Raw genomic sequence first — 15507 nt, forward strand, 5'->3', positions numbered from 1 at the left:
TTCGAATAAAGAGTGAAATCATTACTGTTTACTTATGCCTTCCTTTAAGCGCCAAAGATTTCCTTATTAATGTCACAGTTTAGCTTCTGTTTGCTCAAATTTTTATTTTATTACTTTTTGCTATATCCTGCCATGTCCCATGTATTTTTTTGTATGGATATATTATTTTTTGAGAATTCACAACGCATTAAAAATTATGAGTAGTGTACAATAGTACATATTATTTCTGGTTGAGAAACAAGCTGCAAAAATAAACCTCACCCAGCCCACACATTCTCTCTACTCAGCAATACATGCAGTATAAATTTAATGTAGCATTACACTTCACACAAATATCAAGAAAGCTAGAAATGTGAGAAAAAAAATAACATTAAAATTGAAACAATTCAGCAAAGACTAATACAGATCAGTCCCTCTGGTCCAATCTCATTAGAATGGAGTCCATGTCCAGTCAAACTCTGTTAATGCCCCCCAGACTGAACGGAGCATTTTTTTCAGACTTGCAGTTCGTTCATCTAACATTTCTGGTTTGGAGATTCTGTAGATTTCCAGTTTTTTTTGCCGCAGATGACGCCACCAAAACAAAGTACCTTTTGCAAGGAAATAATTTCAGGGACTCAAAATCTCCAAGTACCCAGATCTTAGGATCAAGATCCAAAGAAAGTCCACAAACCTCTGATGTCACCTGTCTCTCTTGTTTTGAGAGACAGGTGGTTGTTTCTCAAAATAAATCATGAGTTTCAATTACTTACACAGACTAAGTTTGAAACATTTAGAAGATAATCCTCTCTTTTTGTTCTTTTTACAGGTTATCATTTCAATGACGTTTGTTTTTTACAAAAGCCGAAGCGGATGACCTCATGTCACGGTTGCTCGGCGGACAACAGTATCTTCAGCGGCGCACGTACTATATATAAACATCTGCATCAGTGGGATTCCTTATCAGCTGCAGTGCCTCTCTGCGGTTTTTGTCCGGGACCTTTGTCCAGGTCCCGGCTATGCCTAGTTTCCCCTGCTTATACCTCTGTCACAGAAATAGCCCCAAGAATGTCTTTGACAAGACTATCACAGACGCTGCCTTTTGTTGCTCGACCGGGGCCGTTTCCGTGGATGTATGAGCCGACAAGCCGACACTAGCCGTAGCTGTTGGCAGAAAACACGTCTCTTTTTCTAAAAGCAGCAACAAAAACACCGTCCTCATTGCTCTGAGGACGTGATTTATGTGACACGCCGACTTGTTGGGGGCCCGCAGGGCGTTTTTTTTCTTAGCTACAGTATCTGGACAATTGTGAATATATACGCTTCACACTACCCGCATGTTGCGCCTTGGGTTTATGTTTGTCTTTTTGGTATAAAGAAAGCTGACGAGGTGAAACCTTGTTCTTGTTCTGAAATTCCTCTCTGCCTTTCGTCCTCTGTTTCTCCAGGTGGGACCAGATGGAGGGTTTGGAGGAAGGATAGACACATTTCTTCTGTCATGTCAGCAAAGGCCAAGGTTTGTCAGGAACATCCTCTCCTTCGTCTTCATTTTGCGCTCAGTCCAGTTTCTTCACTCTTCCACTGATGTAAGAATAACAAAGTCAGCGAAAAAAAGTTCAGTTCAGTTTATTTGTACAGTGCCGATTCACTACACGTTAACTCAAGGCACTTTACAAAAAAAATTATTCGGACCAATGGCACATACAGTACATGCCATCATCATCAAACAATACAACAAGTTCAGTTTATGATTAAAATTAGTTTAAAAGTTTTCTATCTGAGGAAACCCAGATTGCGTTGCACAGCAATCTATCATACCGAACATGCATGTAGCGACAGTGGGGAGGAAAAACTCCCCTTCAAAAGGAAGACACCTCCAGCAGAACCAGAACCAGAACCAGAACCTGGCTCAGTGTGAACGGTGAATCTCCACCGTCTGGAGATTTGAGGAGACAGAGCAGAAACATGACCACTGATCCAGGAACACTTTCTGTTAGAGAAAAATAAGATGTAGTCTCTACAAGGAATAAAAAAAAGGAAAACATACAGTTAAACGTTTCAAAACAGTAAATAATGCAGAACTGTAGAGATTAGAAGGAGAAAGTGACAGAAGGAGGAAAAGTGGTCATTCTGTCCTCTAGCAGTCTAAGCTTACAGCAGCGTAACTACAGAGAGGGGAGAAAATTCAAGTTTTAAGCCTAGACTTAAAAGTAGAACTGATAAGTAAAGGCTCTGTCTCCCATTCTAGTTTTAGAAGCTCAAGAACCAGCATAAACCTGCAGACTGAGAATGAAGTGCTTTGGTAGGAACATCTGGACCAATCAGATCTCTGCTGTATGATGGAGTTTAAGGGTTTTATATGTGAGAGGAAGAAAGTTCAAATAGAACATGTGAATATATATCAAGAGTTTTTAAGGAATTCTGTCAAGGGCAAACTTTTCACCTTGCTTTTTTACCCCCCTTTTTCAGAATTTACTTTAAATTATTTGTTGAAGTTTTTGTAATAATGAGGAAGTTACAGTAGAGTACTAGAGCCACACTAAGAAAATGTAAAAAATGAAATTATGAGAATGAAGCCATAAAATTACTAGAATAAAGTCATAATAATAAATTTTATTATCAAAATATTATTCTCATATGACTTTATTTTGTAACATTATGGCTTCTCTTAATTTTACTTGTTCAATGTTTTATTTTTTATTAGCATGGCCCTAATACTCCTCACCATACGTTTACCTACAGTGGCTTGCAAAAGTTTTTGCACACCTTGTTCTTATCCATATTTTGTGACGTTACAACCACAAACATATTTTTACAAATAAACATTTGAAAAGTGCGGCGTACAAAAGCAATCAGCCCCCTTTTCTCTGAGTGCAACCAGTTTCCTTCAGAAGTTTCCTGATGCCTGCTAATGACTAAACAGAGTCCACCTGTGTGTAATCTAATCTCAGTAGAAATCCAGCTGCTCTGTGACGCCTCAGAGGTTCAGAGAATATTGGAGAGCCAACAGGAAGTCCAAGGAACACAGCGGACAGGTCAGGGGGAAAGCTGTGAGGAAGCAGTTTAAACAGGACTCCACATGGATGCTATAAAATGATTTCTCAAGCTCTTATCATCTCACTGTTCCATCCATCAGAGAGAAATGGTAAGAGTCTGGAACAACTGTAAACCTTCCATTCCAGGCCGTCCACCTAAACGTCCAGCTGAACCAGCAGAGCTCTGATCAGAGATGCAGCCAAGAGGCTCATGGTGACTCTGGACAGAGATTCAATCTGACCACAGGACAACTATTAGCAGTCGGTGCACAAATGTGTCTTTCTGGAAGAAGAGTGGCAAGAAGAAAGCCGTTGTTAAAGGAAAGCCGTAAGACGTCTTGACTGCAGTTTTCCAGAAGCCATGTTGGACACAAACAACATGTGGAAGAAGGAGCTTTGGTCAGACCAGAACAAAATTCAACTTTTAGGCCACAATACAAAACACTGTGTGTGGAGGAGAACTAACACTGCACATCACTCTGAACGCACCATCCCCACTGTCTAATGTGGTGGTGGCAGCATCATGTTCTGGAGTTGCTTCTCTCCAGCAGGGACAGGGATGATGGTCAGAGTTGATATGAAGATGAATGGAGCCAAATACAGGACAATGTTGGAAGAAAACCTGTTGGAGTCTAAAGACTGGAGACTGGGGCGAAGGTTCAGCTTCCAGCAGAACAACCATTCTAAACATAAAGCCAGGGCTGCAATGAAATGGTTTAAAAAAAATTCATGTGTTAGGATGGCCTAGTCAAAGTCCAGACCTTAACCCAATCCAGAATCTGTGGCAATTTCTGAAAACTGCATCTAATCTGACTGAACTTGAGCTGTTTGGAAAAGAAAAATGGGCAAAAATTTCAGTCAATGGATGATCCAAGCTGGTAGAGACAAACCCTACAGACTAGCAGCTGTAACTGCAGCACAAGGTGGTTCCATAAAGCATTCACTCAGAGGGCTGAATACCTTTTACACACTGCACTTTTCAGCGTTTTATTTGTAAAACAAATTTTGAATCATGTATGATTTTCTTTCTATTTCACAATTACACAGCACTTTGTGTTGGTCTTTTACACGGAATTCCAATGAAATATATTTATATTTGTGTTTGTAACATGACAAAATATGGGAATGTGTAAGGGGTTTATTAATAGCATGGCCATAAATCAATGGGCTACAACAGAGAGCTCATTTCAACCACACTGTCATGACTGCAGCAGTAAGCAGCTCCTGTAGTGTTGATGGCAATGCATTAATTATGAGTCTTCCTTAAAGGAGACACGACCAACATCACAGGAAGAGCTCCGACTTTACTGTTCTGACGCTCATCATGAACCATGTCAGAAGGATTTCAGCTCCTGGCCTCACGACTTTAATGCTCCAATGCAACATTTAATTAACGCCATTTCCTTCTGTCTGACAAAAATCTGTTTGAAAAGTTAAAAGTGTGTGGAAATGTTTTCCATCCATGGACTCAGTTCTGATATAATCTTGTTGCAGGTAGACACAGTTTTAAAGACAGACTGTCTTGCTTTCAAAATCCTGAGAGAACCGGAGCGTCCAGACATTTTCTCGATAAACTGATAATGACCCCCTACCCTCTCTCTTCTTGTCGGTCTGCTGGCCGAAATGAAGGGAACTCAACTAAACATTTAGAGAGAGTAACAGACACAGCTGCTTACTGTTGTTTTTTTTTTTTTATAAAGCTGGTTTGAAGTCAGCAGAACAGTCAGTAAAAAATCAGAGGCAAAATGAACTGAAAAACACATTTTAACAAAGAGGATGCGTATATAATTTATAGTAGCATAAGCTACCGTAGCTTTAAGGTGACTTGCTGGTTTTCTGCTGCATGTAATATTCGATGTTTTTCACTACTTGTGCAGAATATAATTTCGAACTTAATCTGAAAATAAGTCTGACACTGATCTGGAATCAGATTTTTAATAATCACAATGTCCGTGTAAACATAAGCATCACCATGCAGCCTTTTTCTGTGAATGCTTGGATCAAAGTCAAAACATTTAGAAGTAAATATTACAGATTATAAATGATAGCTATAAGGCTATTGATAGTAGAGCAAGAGTGATGAGAATGGTTGCATTTTTGGTTTCAAATAAAAATAATTAGAATATGTTTTAAATTTTTGTTTAAGATTTGACGCAACACTGTAAACCCATAAAACCTTTGCTCTGTAGTTCAATGATTCCTCCAACACATGTTTACATTTCCAGAAGATGAACATTGAGAGCTGATGCTGATATCAGCATTTATTTTTCTCCATGTGGATCAGCTGCGGCTGCTGGTACATTTCTGTTCAGACTGGTTCAAAACAAACAGAAATAAAAATAAAAGAAAACGGTGCAAAATAAGTCGGCTCTGCAGTGGCAGCTGTGCCCCGTTCTCACACAAACACAGAGTTTTGTTCTCTGTGGTCAGTTCTCACTTCATTTACTAAAACCACAGCTAGCAGAACTCTCAAGAGGAAAACAGTTTCAGAGTTATTTTCTTTTTGAAACGTCAAGACAGAGGAATTCATCACAGTGCTTGGATCAAAGCTAAAGCAGAAAGCTGACTGTCATCATTGTATAGATACAAAGTGAGACTTTCATTTATCTCTCTGCTGGTAGAGAATGCAACGTCACAAATAAAACACAGCAACATTAAAAGCTGACTGTTCTAGTTCATAGTGCTTTTATTACCCACAATGCAAATCAGTAGAAACTCACGGGATGTAATTACACTGCATAAACACAAAATCTTAAGAAGTATTTTTGGTCTGGTTTCTGGTCCAAATATCTTATTAAACTTGAAATAAGACAAATTAACTTAAAGGTAACTTTTTAGCGAGATATAGAGGCTTCTTTTAAGTAAATAATTTCTTAATATTGATGAAAAAGTACTTGTTCCACTGGCAGATCATTTCACTTATAACATGTGAAAAACATCTTGTTATAAGTGAAATAATCTGCCAATGGCATTCGTACTTTTTCGTTAATATTAAGAAGTTATTTACTTAAAACAAGCCTCTATATCTTGATAAAAAAACACCTAAAAGTTGGTTTGTCTTATTTCAACTTTACTAAGATATTTGCACCAGAAACTAGACCAAAAATACTTCTTTTTTTTAAGATTTCGTGTTTTCGCAGTGTAGCGTTTTGGTGTGCTGTGAGGAGTTAGAGGTGAGGTCTAGTTTGTATTTTCTGTGCTCAGGTCCTGCTTTGGGTGCTCATCTCCTTGCTGCCGCTGGTGGAAGGAGCTCACATGAGAGCCGCTGCTGCTGGTGGTGGACCGGGGTCAGACCTGAACCGTGCTGCAGGCCTTCTGGAGGCTCAGGAGGGGAGAGACTTTCCTGTCACGCTGCCAGAGGTGGTGGAGGACAAGGAGCAGGAGGAGGACAGCGAGCCGTACCCCACATGGCACGCTCTATATGGTACTGCTGACAAAGCCCACTGCGCTGATCGGAGTCTGAGCTTTAATGGAACATGCTAATATAAAACCATGCAAATGTGTTTATACTCTTTAAAGCTGCAGTATGTAAGTTTAAAAAAAAAAAAAGAAAACTTTTTCAACTTTTTGTTGAAACTGTCACTGTGTCGTGACAGTGTAAGACAGAAAATCTGTGAAAAAATGGAGTTACTCTTCCTTCTCCCAGTGCTAACTAGAAACAATCAGATGCAGTAGGCGGGTCTTAGTGCTGCCAATCACTCCCGTGTGCGCACCGCTGATCCCCGTACCTTTTTGCTCTCTGCTACAGAACAACAGATTTTGTCATGATTGCTAAGGCTAGTTAGCATGGATAAACAGTTTTTCAGTAACAGTGAGTTGTTTCTCCACCATTAGCACATTTAGAAGCGTGTTCATGAGGATGATTGACAGCGCTAAATCGAAGAAGCAAGGTTTTCATACTTTAGCAGTTTTTGAGTAGTTTTATTTTCATTTAGTTTTGACTTCAGATTTCCAATTCTATTTTAGTTTTTATTAGGTTGGACTGTTTGCTAGTTCGGTTTAGGTTTTATTCATTTCAGGTATAGTTTCCGTCTTTCTTTATTATATGAGTCCCTCCTGGAGCAAGACTGAAAAAAAACCTGAAATAGTTGTTGGTGTCAAAACCCAAGAAAATCATCAGTTTTTAGAAATTGTGGCCAAATGAATGACCAGACCTACAGCTATGAAAGGTGAAAGGCAGAGAAACTTTCAAAAAAATCCAGTAAACACAATAAAGTCTCATGGACATGATGAAGTAGTCTTTAAGACTTGTGGGATTTTCCCAACTTAATATTGCTCTACATATTATATCTGGTTTGTCTGCAGGACATTTTTAACTAAAACACAGTTTTATTCAAAATAATCCCAAATTGGACTCTAGTCCGTTCTCTCTGTTTTTCCTGACATGATGCTCTGTGAACGCTCATTACACTTTCTGGTCTGGTCAGACGAGAGGAGAACTAAAGAGAGTGGCAGAAAGCTACTTTGAAGAGATCATTCATAGATCTGGTTAGACCAGAAAATTGAACTTGACAGATTCTGTCCATCCTGTCTGGCTGAACTCGAGTCCTGTTGTATAAAAATTGCCCTGTCAAAACAGAAACAGAAGCAACAAAATGCTGACTAAGGGGAGTTAAATGCAAATGTACTCCGCACTTCTCAAATTTCTATCTGTAAAACTATTTGAGAACTATAATTTTCCTTCGACTATGCAATTATGCCCTCCTTGTGATGTTGTGCCACATAAAATTGTTAGAAAAAGACACAGAGGAGAGCTTGGAATGTGTCAAAGTGTTAAAACAAATCCCTGATTCAAATTCAGATGTTTTCTCAGATATACTCTACGTTGGGGCGCGGTTGCCACCAAATACATCATGTATTAACTTGCATTTTCATGTCCATTATACTTGAAATAAACCCAAAGCTATTTCTAATAAAGTTTCATATAAATATCAAGCGTAGCACTACAGCAAAAGCCATAGCACTCCACTTGTGAAGGTAAATCTATAGAGCCTCACATTGACACTCGGACACCAACTTTGAGTGACGCTCTGCCGGACAGGATACGATAAAAACATTTTAAAAATTCACCAGTACAAACAGTTTTGTAAGGGTTTATATTTTAGATCTGAAGCAGCGGGTCAACTCCACTCCAACACACCTGAATTCTCTCTCCAGCAGTGGTTCAGCTCTGCTGAGCGCCAGGTCCTCACTGTAACTAAGAATTTGTTCTTAATAAGTCACCTGGTTAAATGAAAGGATCCTGGTAAAGAACCATTCATTTGATTCAGGTCTATATGAGGAGTGAATCTAATAGCATCAGGATGGTAGACCTGAAGAACTGATTATGTCAATAACTTCACAGATCCAGCCTCTGGATCTTCTGTCATTCTGTCTGCTACATCCTTTTATGTTTTTTTTTTGTGTGTGTTTGTTTCAGAGCCCTTTGTGATGGATGAGCTGGATGACCATCCCAGCGTCCGCTGGGCAGGGCGCTCCCCACGCTCCTCTGACCCCACAGCACCTCAACCCAAGGGGTCGCAAAAGAAGAAGAGACGAAAGAAGAAAGGAGAGGATGAAGGAGAGGAGGCGGGAAACGCGGACAGAAGGGGGAAAGGTAAAAGCCGCCCCCCAAAACAGAGCAGCAGGGACTGCCGGGTGGAGAAGAAAGAGATGAAGGTTCGGGACCTCGGACTGGGCTTTGATTCGGACGAGATCGTCCTCTTTAAGTTTTGTGTGGGCTCCTGCCAGAGCTCCAGGATAAACTACGATCTGGCGCTGAACGCGCTGCTGGAAAACGGCTCGCTTCCGCGCCGCGTCGCCCGGAAGGTGAGCAGGAACCCCTGCTGCCGGCCAGACCGCTACGAGCCGGTTTCCTTCATGGACACCTCCACCACCTGGAGGACCATAGAGTCGCTTTCAGCTGCCAGCTGCATGTGCATAGGCTGAACGGACGCTCAGTGCTGTGTGCAAAAATAAAAAAAAGACCAGAGGGAGGCGCTGTCGCACATAGGAAGTTACAGAGCCCGTGTGTTGGGTGCAGCTGGACGAAAAAGGGCTAAAATCAGAGACTAATGTGGAACAGCAGCAGGGAATGAACAGACTGTTTTCACATCCATGTCGGACACAGGATTCAGGAACCTGCGGGCCCCGGAACTCCTCCGAAAAAAACCCCGAACAAAAACTCCTATCTAAACGTGTTTTGACTTTTTGTTGGAAGAGACCTGAGATAAAAGAACAAAAAAGCCTAGTTAAAGGACTGACACTGTGTTTATACTGTAACTTTAACTAAACGCTTACTGCAAACAGTGAAACCAGCACTTCCCAAAAAACCCCAACAGTCTGTTTCTGACCCCCACCCCCATGTCCACCCCTCACCCCACCCCACACACACAAACAGAGACCTCACATTATATCTTTTTCTATACGTTCAGGTGAACTCAGCCTAATGGATGCCATGCATCTTCATGTATTACTGTGTAAGAGTAAGATATATTTATTACAGATAAATTATTTATTTATTATGGCTTCATATGAGAGCTGTTTTATATGGACTCTATAATGTAGATACAAATATATCTATTTATTGCCAAGATTCACATTTCACCCTCGCAGCTGCTTTTTGTTGACTCCGTCTCAGTGATTCATTTCCACATTTTTCCAAACGTAGGAACACAAACCAGACAGTTACCGTAACTATAGTTACTGTCTCTCTCACACAGTTCAACCCCAACCGGCAGAACGTAAATTCTCCTCCATACTGTCGTAATGATCCTGATTTATTTTGTTTTTACCTCAACGTCGCCTCTCAGTCTAACATGTAGGCATGGGCCAGTAGAAAACTCTCATAACATGAAGTGACAGCAGCACAGCTCCACTGTATTAACACAAACTTTTAACATGACATGATCTGTTCCCCTTTATCAGAAGAGCTATAATTATTTCTGCGGCTGCTAAAATGACAACCTCCTAATTGTTTGTGCCAAATATATATTATTGTTAAAAATCCAGAATGAACAACTGGTTATGTTAGTGCCAGAATATTGGACATTTTTCTGGTCCCCTCAAGAAGCTGATTGTAGTTGGTTAGTTAGCCAGGCTTCCTGCAGGTGGAGTCTCCAGTGGCTGTTTAACACGCATGCCACTTGTAGCTTGTCAGCCGTACTTTAAAACAGCATTACTTTGAAAGGAGTGCTGGGTGGTTCTTCTTCTAGTTTCTACACCATGACTGCATCTGGGTTTGTCTTTTGTCTGAGCCAGGAAGCTTTGTGAGTGTAGAAGCCTTCTTTCAGCCAGCTGACCAGCAGTCACTGCTGGATCTGGAAAGCCCTGGGGCCCTGGGCGAAAGCCCGTGTTTCTTTTATTCATGCAAATTACCGTAGATGGATAGTGCGGTAAGCACTAATTTATTATTGTTGGGTGTTGTCATCATTTTCGTTTTCTAAAACAAACTTAGTATTTGTTTGTTTTCACAAATCCGGGCTTGTTGCAGCGAAGAGGTGTGGGTATGATTTGATCACATCCTTCAAACTGTTGAGTTTACTTTTTTTTTTCACTTCTACACATAGATGCCCTGACAAATGAAAACACCTCACAGTGATAGGAGCTCAAACATTTCTGGATGGGATGTCATTTGACATCTATTCTTTCAGGCCTTTAAAAGGCCTTTTATATATATATATATATATATATATATATATATATATATATATATATATATATATATATATACAACTTTTTCTTAGATGTGCCCCCCTATGAAATTTTCTGGGGGTGCCAGAAGATTTCGGTTAGAACCTTGGTGTAGAGGTACCATGAAACTGACCCATGCCTACTGCCAGTGACACGGGAAGTTAGCTTAACTCGACTAAAATTGTCCAATTGCAAACAGATTAGATATTTTTTAATGTAACAAAACCTCCAACTGTCTTTCATGCGTTGTAGTGGTTCCATAATTCACATAACACTCGCTGTTACCCATCATCATCATTATTATTATTATTATTATTATTATTATTATTATTATTATGAAATGTTCTATATTTTTTTATGGCATTATCCTCCTAGGGAATAAAGTTTTCAAAATCTAAATAGTTTCGTCATTGTACTGCTCAGACATACAGTATGTGTTCAGTTTCCTCGACTGAATCATTTTTGGAAACCTGCCGCCTTGTGGATTGAGGTTGCAGCACCACCTGGTGGCCGAAGCTGAAAAGCACCGATTTAATCTGGGAGGTTTGGGTCGTAGCTCCCACCTCTGGACACAAACAAACCCAAACGACAACAATCAGCTTTAATGTTTTAGTCATTTATTTATTTTTCCTCACGACCAACAGATCCAACATAAATCTCTTAAAGTGTCTGACAAAAAAGACGTTTTTTTTTCTGTGAGTGCATAAATCTTAAAAATGAAAATATGCAATATGAATACCTAGCAAATGCACAATGTTTACATTAAATTCTCCACACATTACAAATAAAGCAGTGCTTGAAATGAGAGCATACAGATCAACAGCAACACATGATGGATGAACAGCACAGTGGATGACACTAACATTTCCACTTTGGGCATTAATCTCTGAGGATCATACACAACTTGTACCCATGGGGTAGATTAATATAATATTTCTGCTCCAGTGCTTAGAAGAAAAAACCCAAACATTCACAGATCCATTCTGCAGCCGATGTTTTTTCATCAGAGAAGTGGAAAACGTGTTTTGCTCTTCGCCCCACAGTGATTCAGCTGCTGGCCTTAAAATCCTCCAGTTCCACCATGCACAGCTTCAGACCTTACATTCTACCTCATTTTGTCTTGTGCTTTTATTTTGGGAGCTATGAAGACATCTGGCAGATGCTGGTAGAACATTTTTCCAAATCCAGTTTTAGGCTAAAGAGCAGCATGTGAGCCAGCACCACCAGAGTGCACTGCTGGTTCGACTCACGATTAGTGGCTAAATGCTGCCAGTGTTTCATTAGGCAGGATTTCCCATCATCCTGGCCAGGCCTTGCTGATTGCATGAGGTGGAACAGTGTTTTTAAGATGTTCAACAAAATGTGACACATTTTGGTTGGACGCTTTGCTGCGATTTGGCTGAAAACACAGAAAACTCAACACTGCTGGAAGAAAAAATACAACCAGAACCATAAAAATTAAACATTGGGTTATAAGAATAAAATACAACAGGTAACTGACAATTATTTGGGAATTGATTCCAAATTAACTATATTTAACTTTTGTAAATGTCTAATTTAAATCATTACTCTGTCTGGTATTTGATGTTATTTTTCTTATTAAATTGTGTTTGTTTTGGCTCCACAGTTGGCTGTCAGAGGTCTGCAACTTTCATTCAGTGCCTTCCCGTGTCTCTACACAAACGTACAAATCTCACTGTGTTTCGGTTTCAAATAAAGGTTACAAATTGGAATTTTTCTCTCCAGTTTGTGAAAAAGTGTGTGAAAAAGCTAATACTTCATTAGCTTGTTAGATCATAAAACCTGCTGGCAGAAACCTGCTTTTTTAACATCACTGAGGTAATCTGCTGAGAGGAAACCTTTGAAAAATGTTATGTTTTTTCCACATCTAATGAGATTTTTCTACATTCTAAAGCATGAAACATGTTGAAGTAACACTTATAATGACCAGGAAGAAGAAATAAAGGTATAGTCTACTAAAATCCTTCTTAAAGGGACAGTGTTATGTGTTTTCCAGGCACATGGTGTAATTTTATGGCACAAGCAACTGTGTTAACTGCCGTTGTTATGAAAATGCTTTATGTATCAAAAGTAACATAAAAGAATTATGACGTTGCAGTTTGATGCCTTGAAATCGGTCTCTGTCTCTTTAAGAAGCTCCTACGCTTTCCGACACTCCTCCTTCAGGAAGTCCAAGCAGGAGTTGTGTGGAAAACACATCACTTGGTGAGAGCAAGCGTTTATGCACCCTGATTGGTTGCGCCGGGAGATTTGAGGATTCCTCAAACATGCATGAAATAATCAAGGCAACACTCCAGGCATGTTTTTGAAGATCAAATAACAGAACATAAAGTAAAGCTTAAAAAAGTTGATTTTCCCTGATACCCAGGTTAATCCCAAACATGTGTTTCAATCTGCCTTACTCTCTGGTCGTTATGGGAACTACAGCTGCACAATATTGGAAAAACTGATATTGTGATTTTTTTTATAACTCAATATGAAAAAATACACAAATTTTAAACAGATGGCTTGAATAACACCTTATGCTATGCTATCTTCCTGTCATCTTGTTAAAAATGAACCTAATTCTTTGTCTGTATTTGAGAGTTATTCTTGATGTGAGGGCTGCAAAATATTAGAAATCTTGCAATGGGGATGATATCAGTAATACTGCAATGAATACATTATAAAATGAAATAACATCAAACTTAAATAATGCTATCCAGGTGGCAAAATATGACATTAGCATGAAAAATACAAGTTCATAACACTTTGAATATTTTAGCCAACAATGATTGCACTCCTTTGCGATATGAATATTGCACACATTGACACTGTGATGATGACACATCTACGATATAATGTGCAGCCCTTAGTGGTGATGCACATTTCCCTTCCTGCAAAAATGCCCACCTTAAATTTCTTTGACATCCCATTGCTCGGTCACTTACAAGCTTTATCTTACTCCAATATGCAGTTAATGATGGAGTTGGTTTTCCATTAATCCAGCTGACAACTTCAGCTTCAGATTTTCAGACTTTCCAAAACATTTCTTCCCCTAATTATCCACCAGGCAATTTCCCTCTCACTCTGCTTTCTGGAGCAGCTTCGTTTTGTCCTGGACCTGGACAAACATGACTGGTACCTCCCACTTATAGAAGAGAGCCACAGGTTTACAGAGCTAACCCTTCACTAGACTTACACAAAAACACCAATGAAATCAACTCACTGAGCTGCGAGTCAGCAGCCAACAGCAGAGAGAACATTCACCTGGGTGATCTGGAAGGCTTCCTCACTCCCCTGACACAACACACACATGCACTCCTCCACAGACGCCAGCTGTCCAAAATAACCTTTTAGAAACAGGCCAACACAGCATCCATAATCACTGTACACTATTTCAATCCAGGCTTGACCAGTGAAAACATTGTGCTTTTCATGTTTTCCTACATCAGGTAGTTCTGAGGCGCCAAAATGTTGTGTTTTTTTGGTTGTTTCACAAATAAAATAAAGATTTCGTAATAATGTTCAGTGTAGATCAATCCAGCTGAGGTCTGACTGATCAGTCTAAATATGTGAGGTTTTATTTCCCAAATGTTCTGACTACTTTAAAACATGTAAACAATCCTTTAACTTAGCTCTGAATCATAAAAAGTTAAATGACACTAACTCCAGCCTCAGCGTTCTTCGTTATTTTATTTTTGTTTTGTTTTCTTACAATGCTTTCTGTTTGCTCACCACCCATGTTTATGGACTGGTTATGCAAATAAGCAATAGAAAAGCTAGAAAACCTGTTTAGAGCCTGATTTTCTTTCATGGTGTTGTTCCACCCTCGGCAGAAAGCCTTCCTGTTTGTATCTAAAACCGCTAAAAATGCTCAGCATCCAAATGATTCATGAGTATTTTACGTATTTATAAAATTCAGCTGCCTTCTCTGTCACAGACAAACTGTAAACATTCTGACGCTTTGTCCTGTTTATGAGTGCAACTGTCGCATTAATGACATAAAATGCATGAATTTGACACGTTTGGTTTGATGGAAGGAAGGAGAAAAATGGAAGCAAACAAAAACAGATAGAAAAATAATATACAGCCATCTGGAAAACAGAGACAGGGTGAGTGGAACTGAGCAATAACCTCAAGAAAACCTTCAAGAGGCACTTATTGGTATGCTTTAAATTATATCGGTGTGTTGTCTTTTTCTTGACTAAAGCCCCTTTCTTTAGACGTTGCGCCCCTGGCTCATTAAATGTCTCTGGACGGCCCTGGAGCCCACCCTGGGGGCATCAGAAGCATTTGGCAGACTGACTGGAGCTCGAGGTGCTGAACGTGCAGGTAACGATGTCCACTCTGCGGACGTGCATCACGCCGCCCCGCCCTGGAGAAGCCGTCTCCGCCGCGTCCTGTCCCGGGTGAGTCGCTGCTTCTGCTTCCTCTTCGCTGCCGATGATCGCCGCGGACTCCACGCCGAACGGGTGGAAGTTGACCCGCGCCGTGTCGTACTCCCACGCTTGTCGGAGCGCGAAGTCTGTGAAAGAGGTGTTCTTGATGGTCAGCGGGAGCCTCGGCTCGTTCCTGTAGCTGGCCGTGCGCAACGACGCGTAACTGGTGTCGTTGCTGTGTATAGATGGGGGGGAGTTTTGACCCCCCACCCAGCTCTTTTCGTCCCCACGGCCGTCCTTTGCCCGAGTGATCACACTCTTGAGCCTTCCGCAGCCTTTCAGCAACAGGTTCTTTCTGCACAAAATGTAGACCCACGGGTCCAGGATGGGGTTGAAGGAGGCGAAGCGGATCGCCAGCATGTCGCCCCGGTAGTCAGGTC

The 15507-nt window shown here is 40.4% G+C and overlaps 2 protein-coding genes across 2 annotated transcripts in view; one reads left to right on the forward strand and one right to left on the reverse strand.

Moving 5' to 3' along the window:
• LOC114145767 (uncharacterized) overlaps nt 1–9590 on the forward strand; it is a 33332-nt gene extending 23742 nt beyond the window's left edge. The window contains exons 3-5 of the mRNA XM_028019329.1: nt 1428–1495; nt 6219–6438; nt 8434–9590. Coding sequence (XP_027875130.1) covers nt 1428–1495; nt 6219–6438; nt 8434–8942 — 797 coding nt within the window. The 3' untranslated portion in view covers nt 8943–9590. The remainder of the gene's footprint in view (nt 1–1427; nt 1496–6218; nt 6439–8433) is intronic.
• A 1690-nt stretch (nt 9591–11280) lies between these two features.
• Nucleotides 11281–15507, reverse strand: part of ptger4c (prostaglandin E receptor 4 (subtype EP4) c) — a 5479-nt gene continuing 1252 nt past the window's right edge. The window contains exon 2 of the mRNA XM_028019654.1: nt 11281–15507. This exon is cut by the window's right edge and continues 55 nt beyond it. Coding sequence (XP_027875455.1) covers nt 14972–15507 — 536 coding nt within the window. The 3' untranslated portion in view covers nt 11281–14971.

The sequence above is a fragment of the Xiphophorus couchianus genome, chromosome 6 (assembly GCF_001444195.1).
Source record: "Xiphophorus couchianus chromosome 6, X_couchianus-1.0, whole genome shotgun sequence".
Classification (NCBI taxonomy): domain Eukaryota; kingdom Metazoa; phylum Chordata; class Actinopteri; order Cyprinodontiformes; family Poeciliidae; genus Xiphophorus; species Xiphophorus couchianus.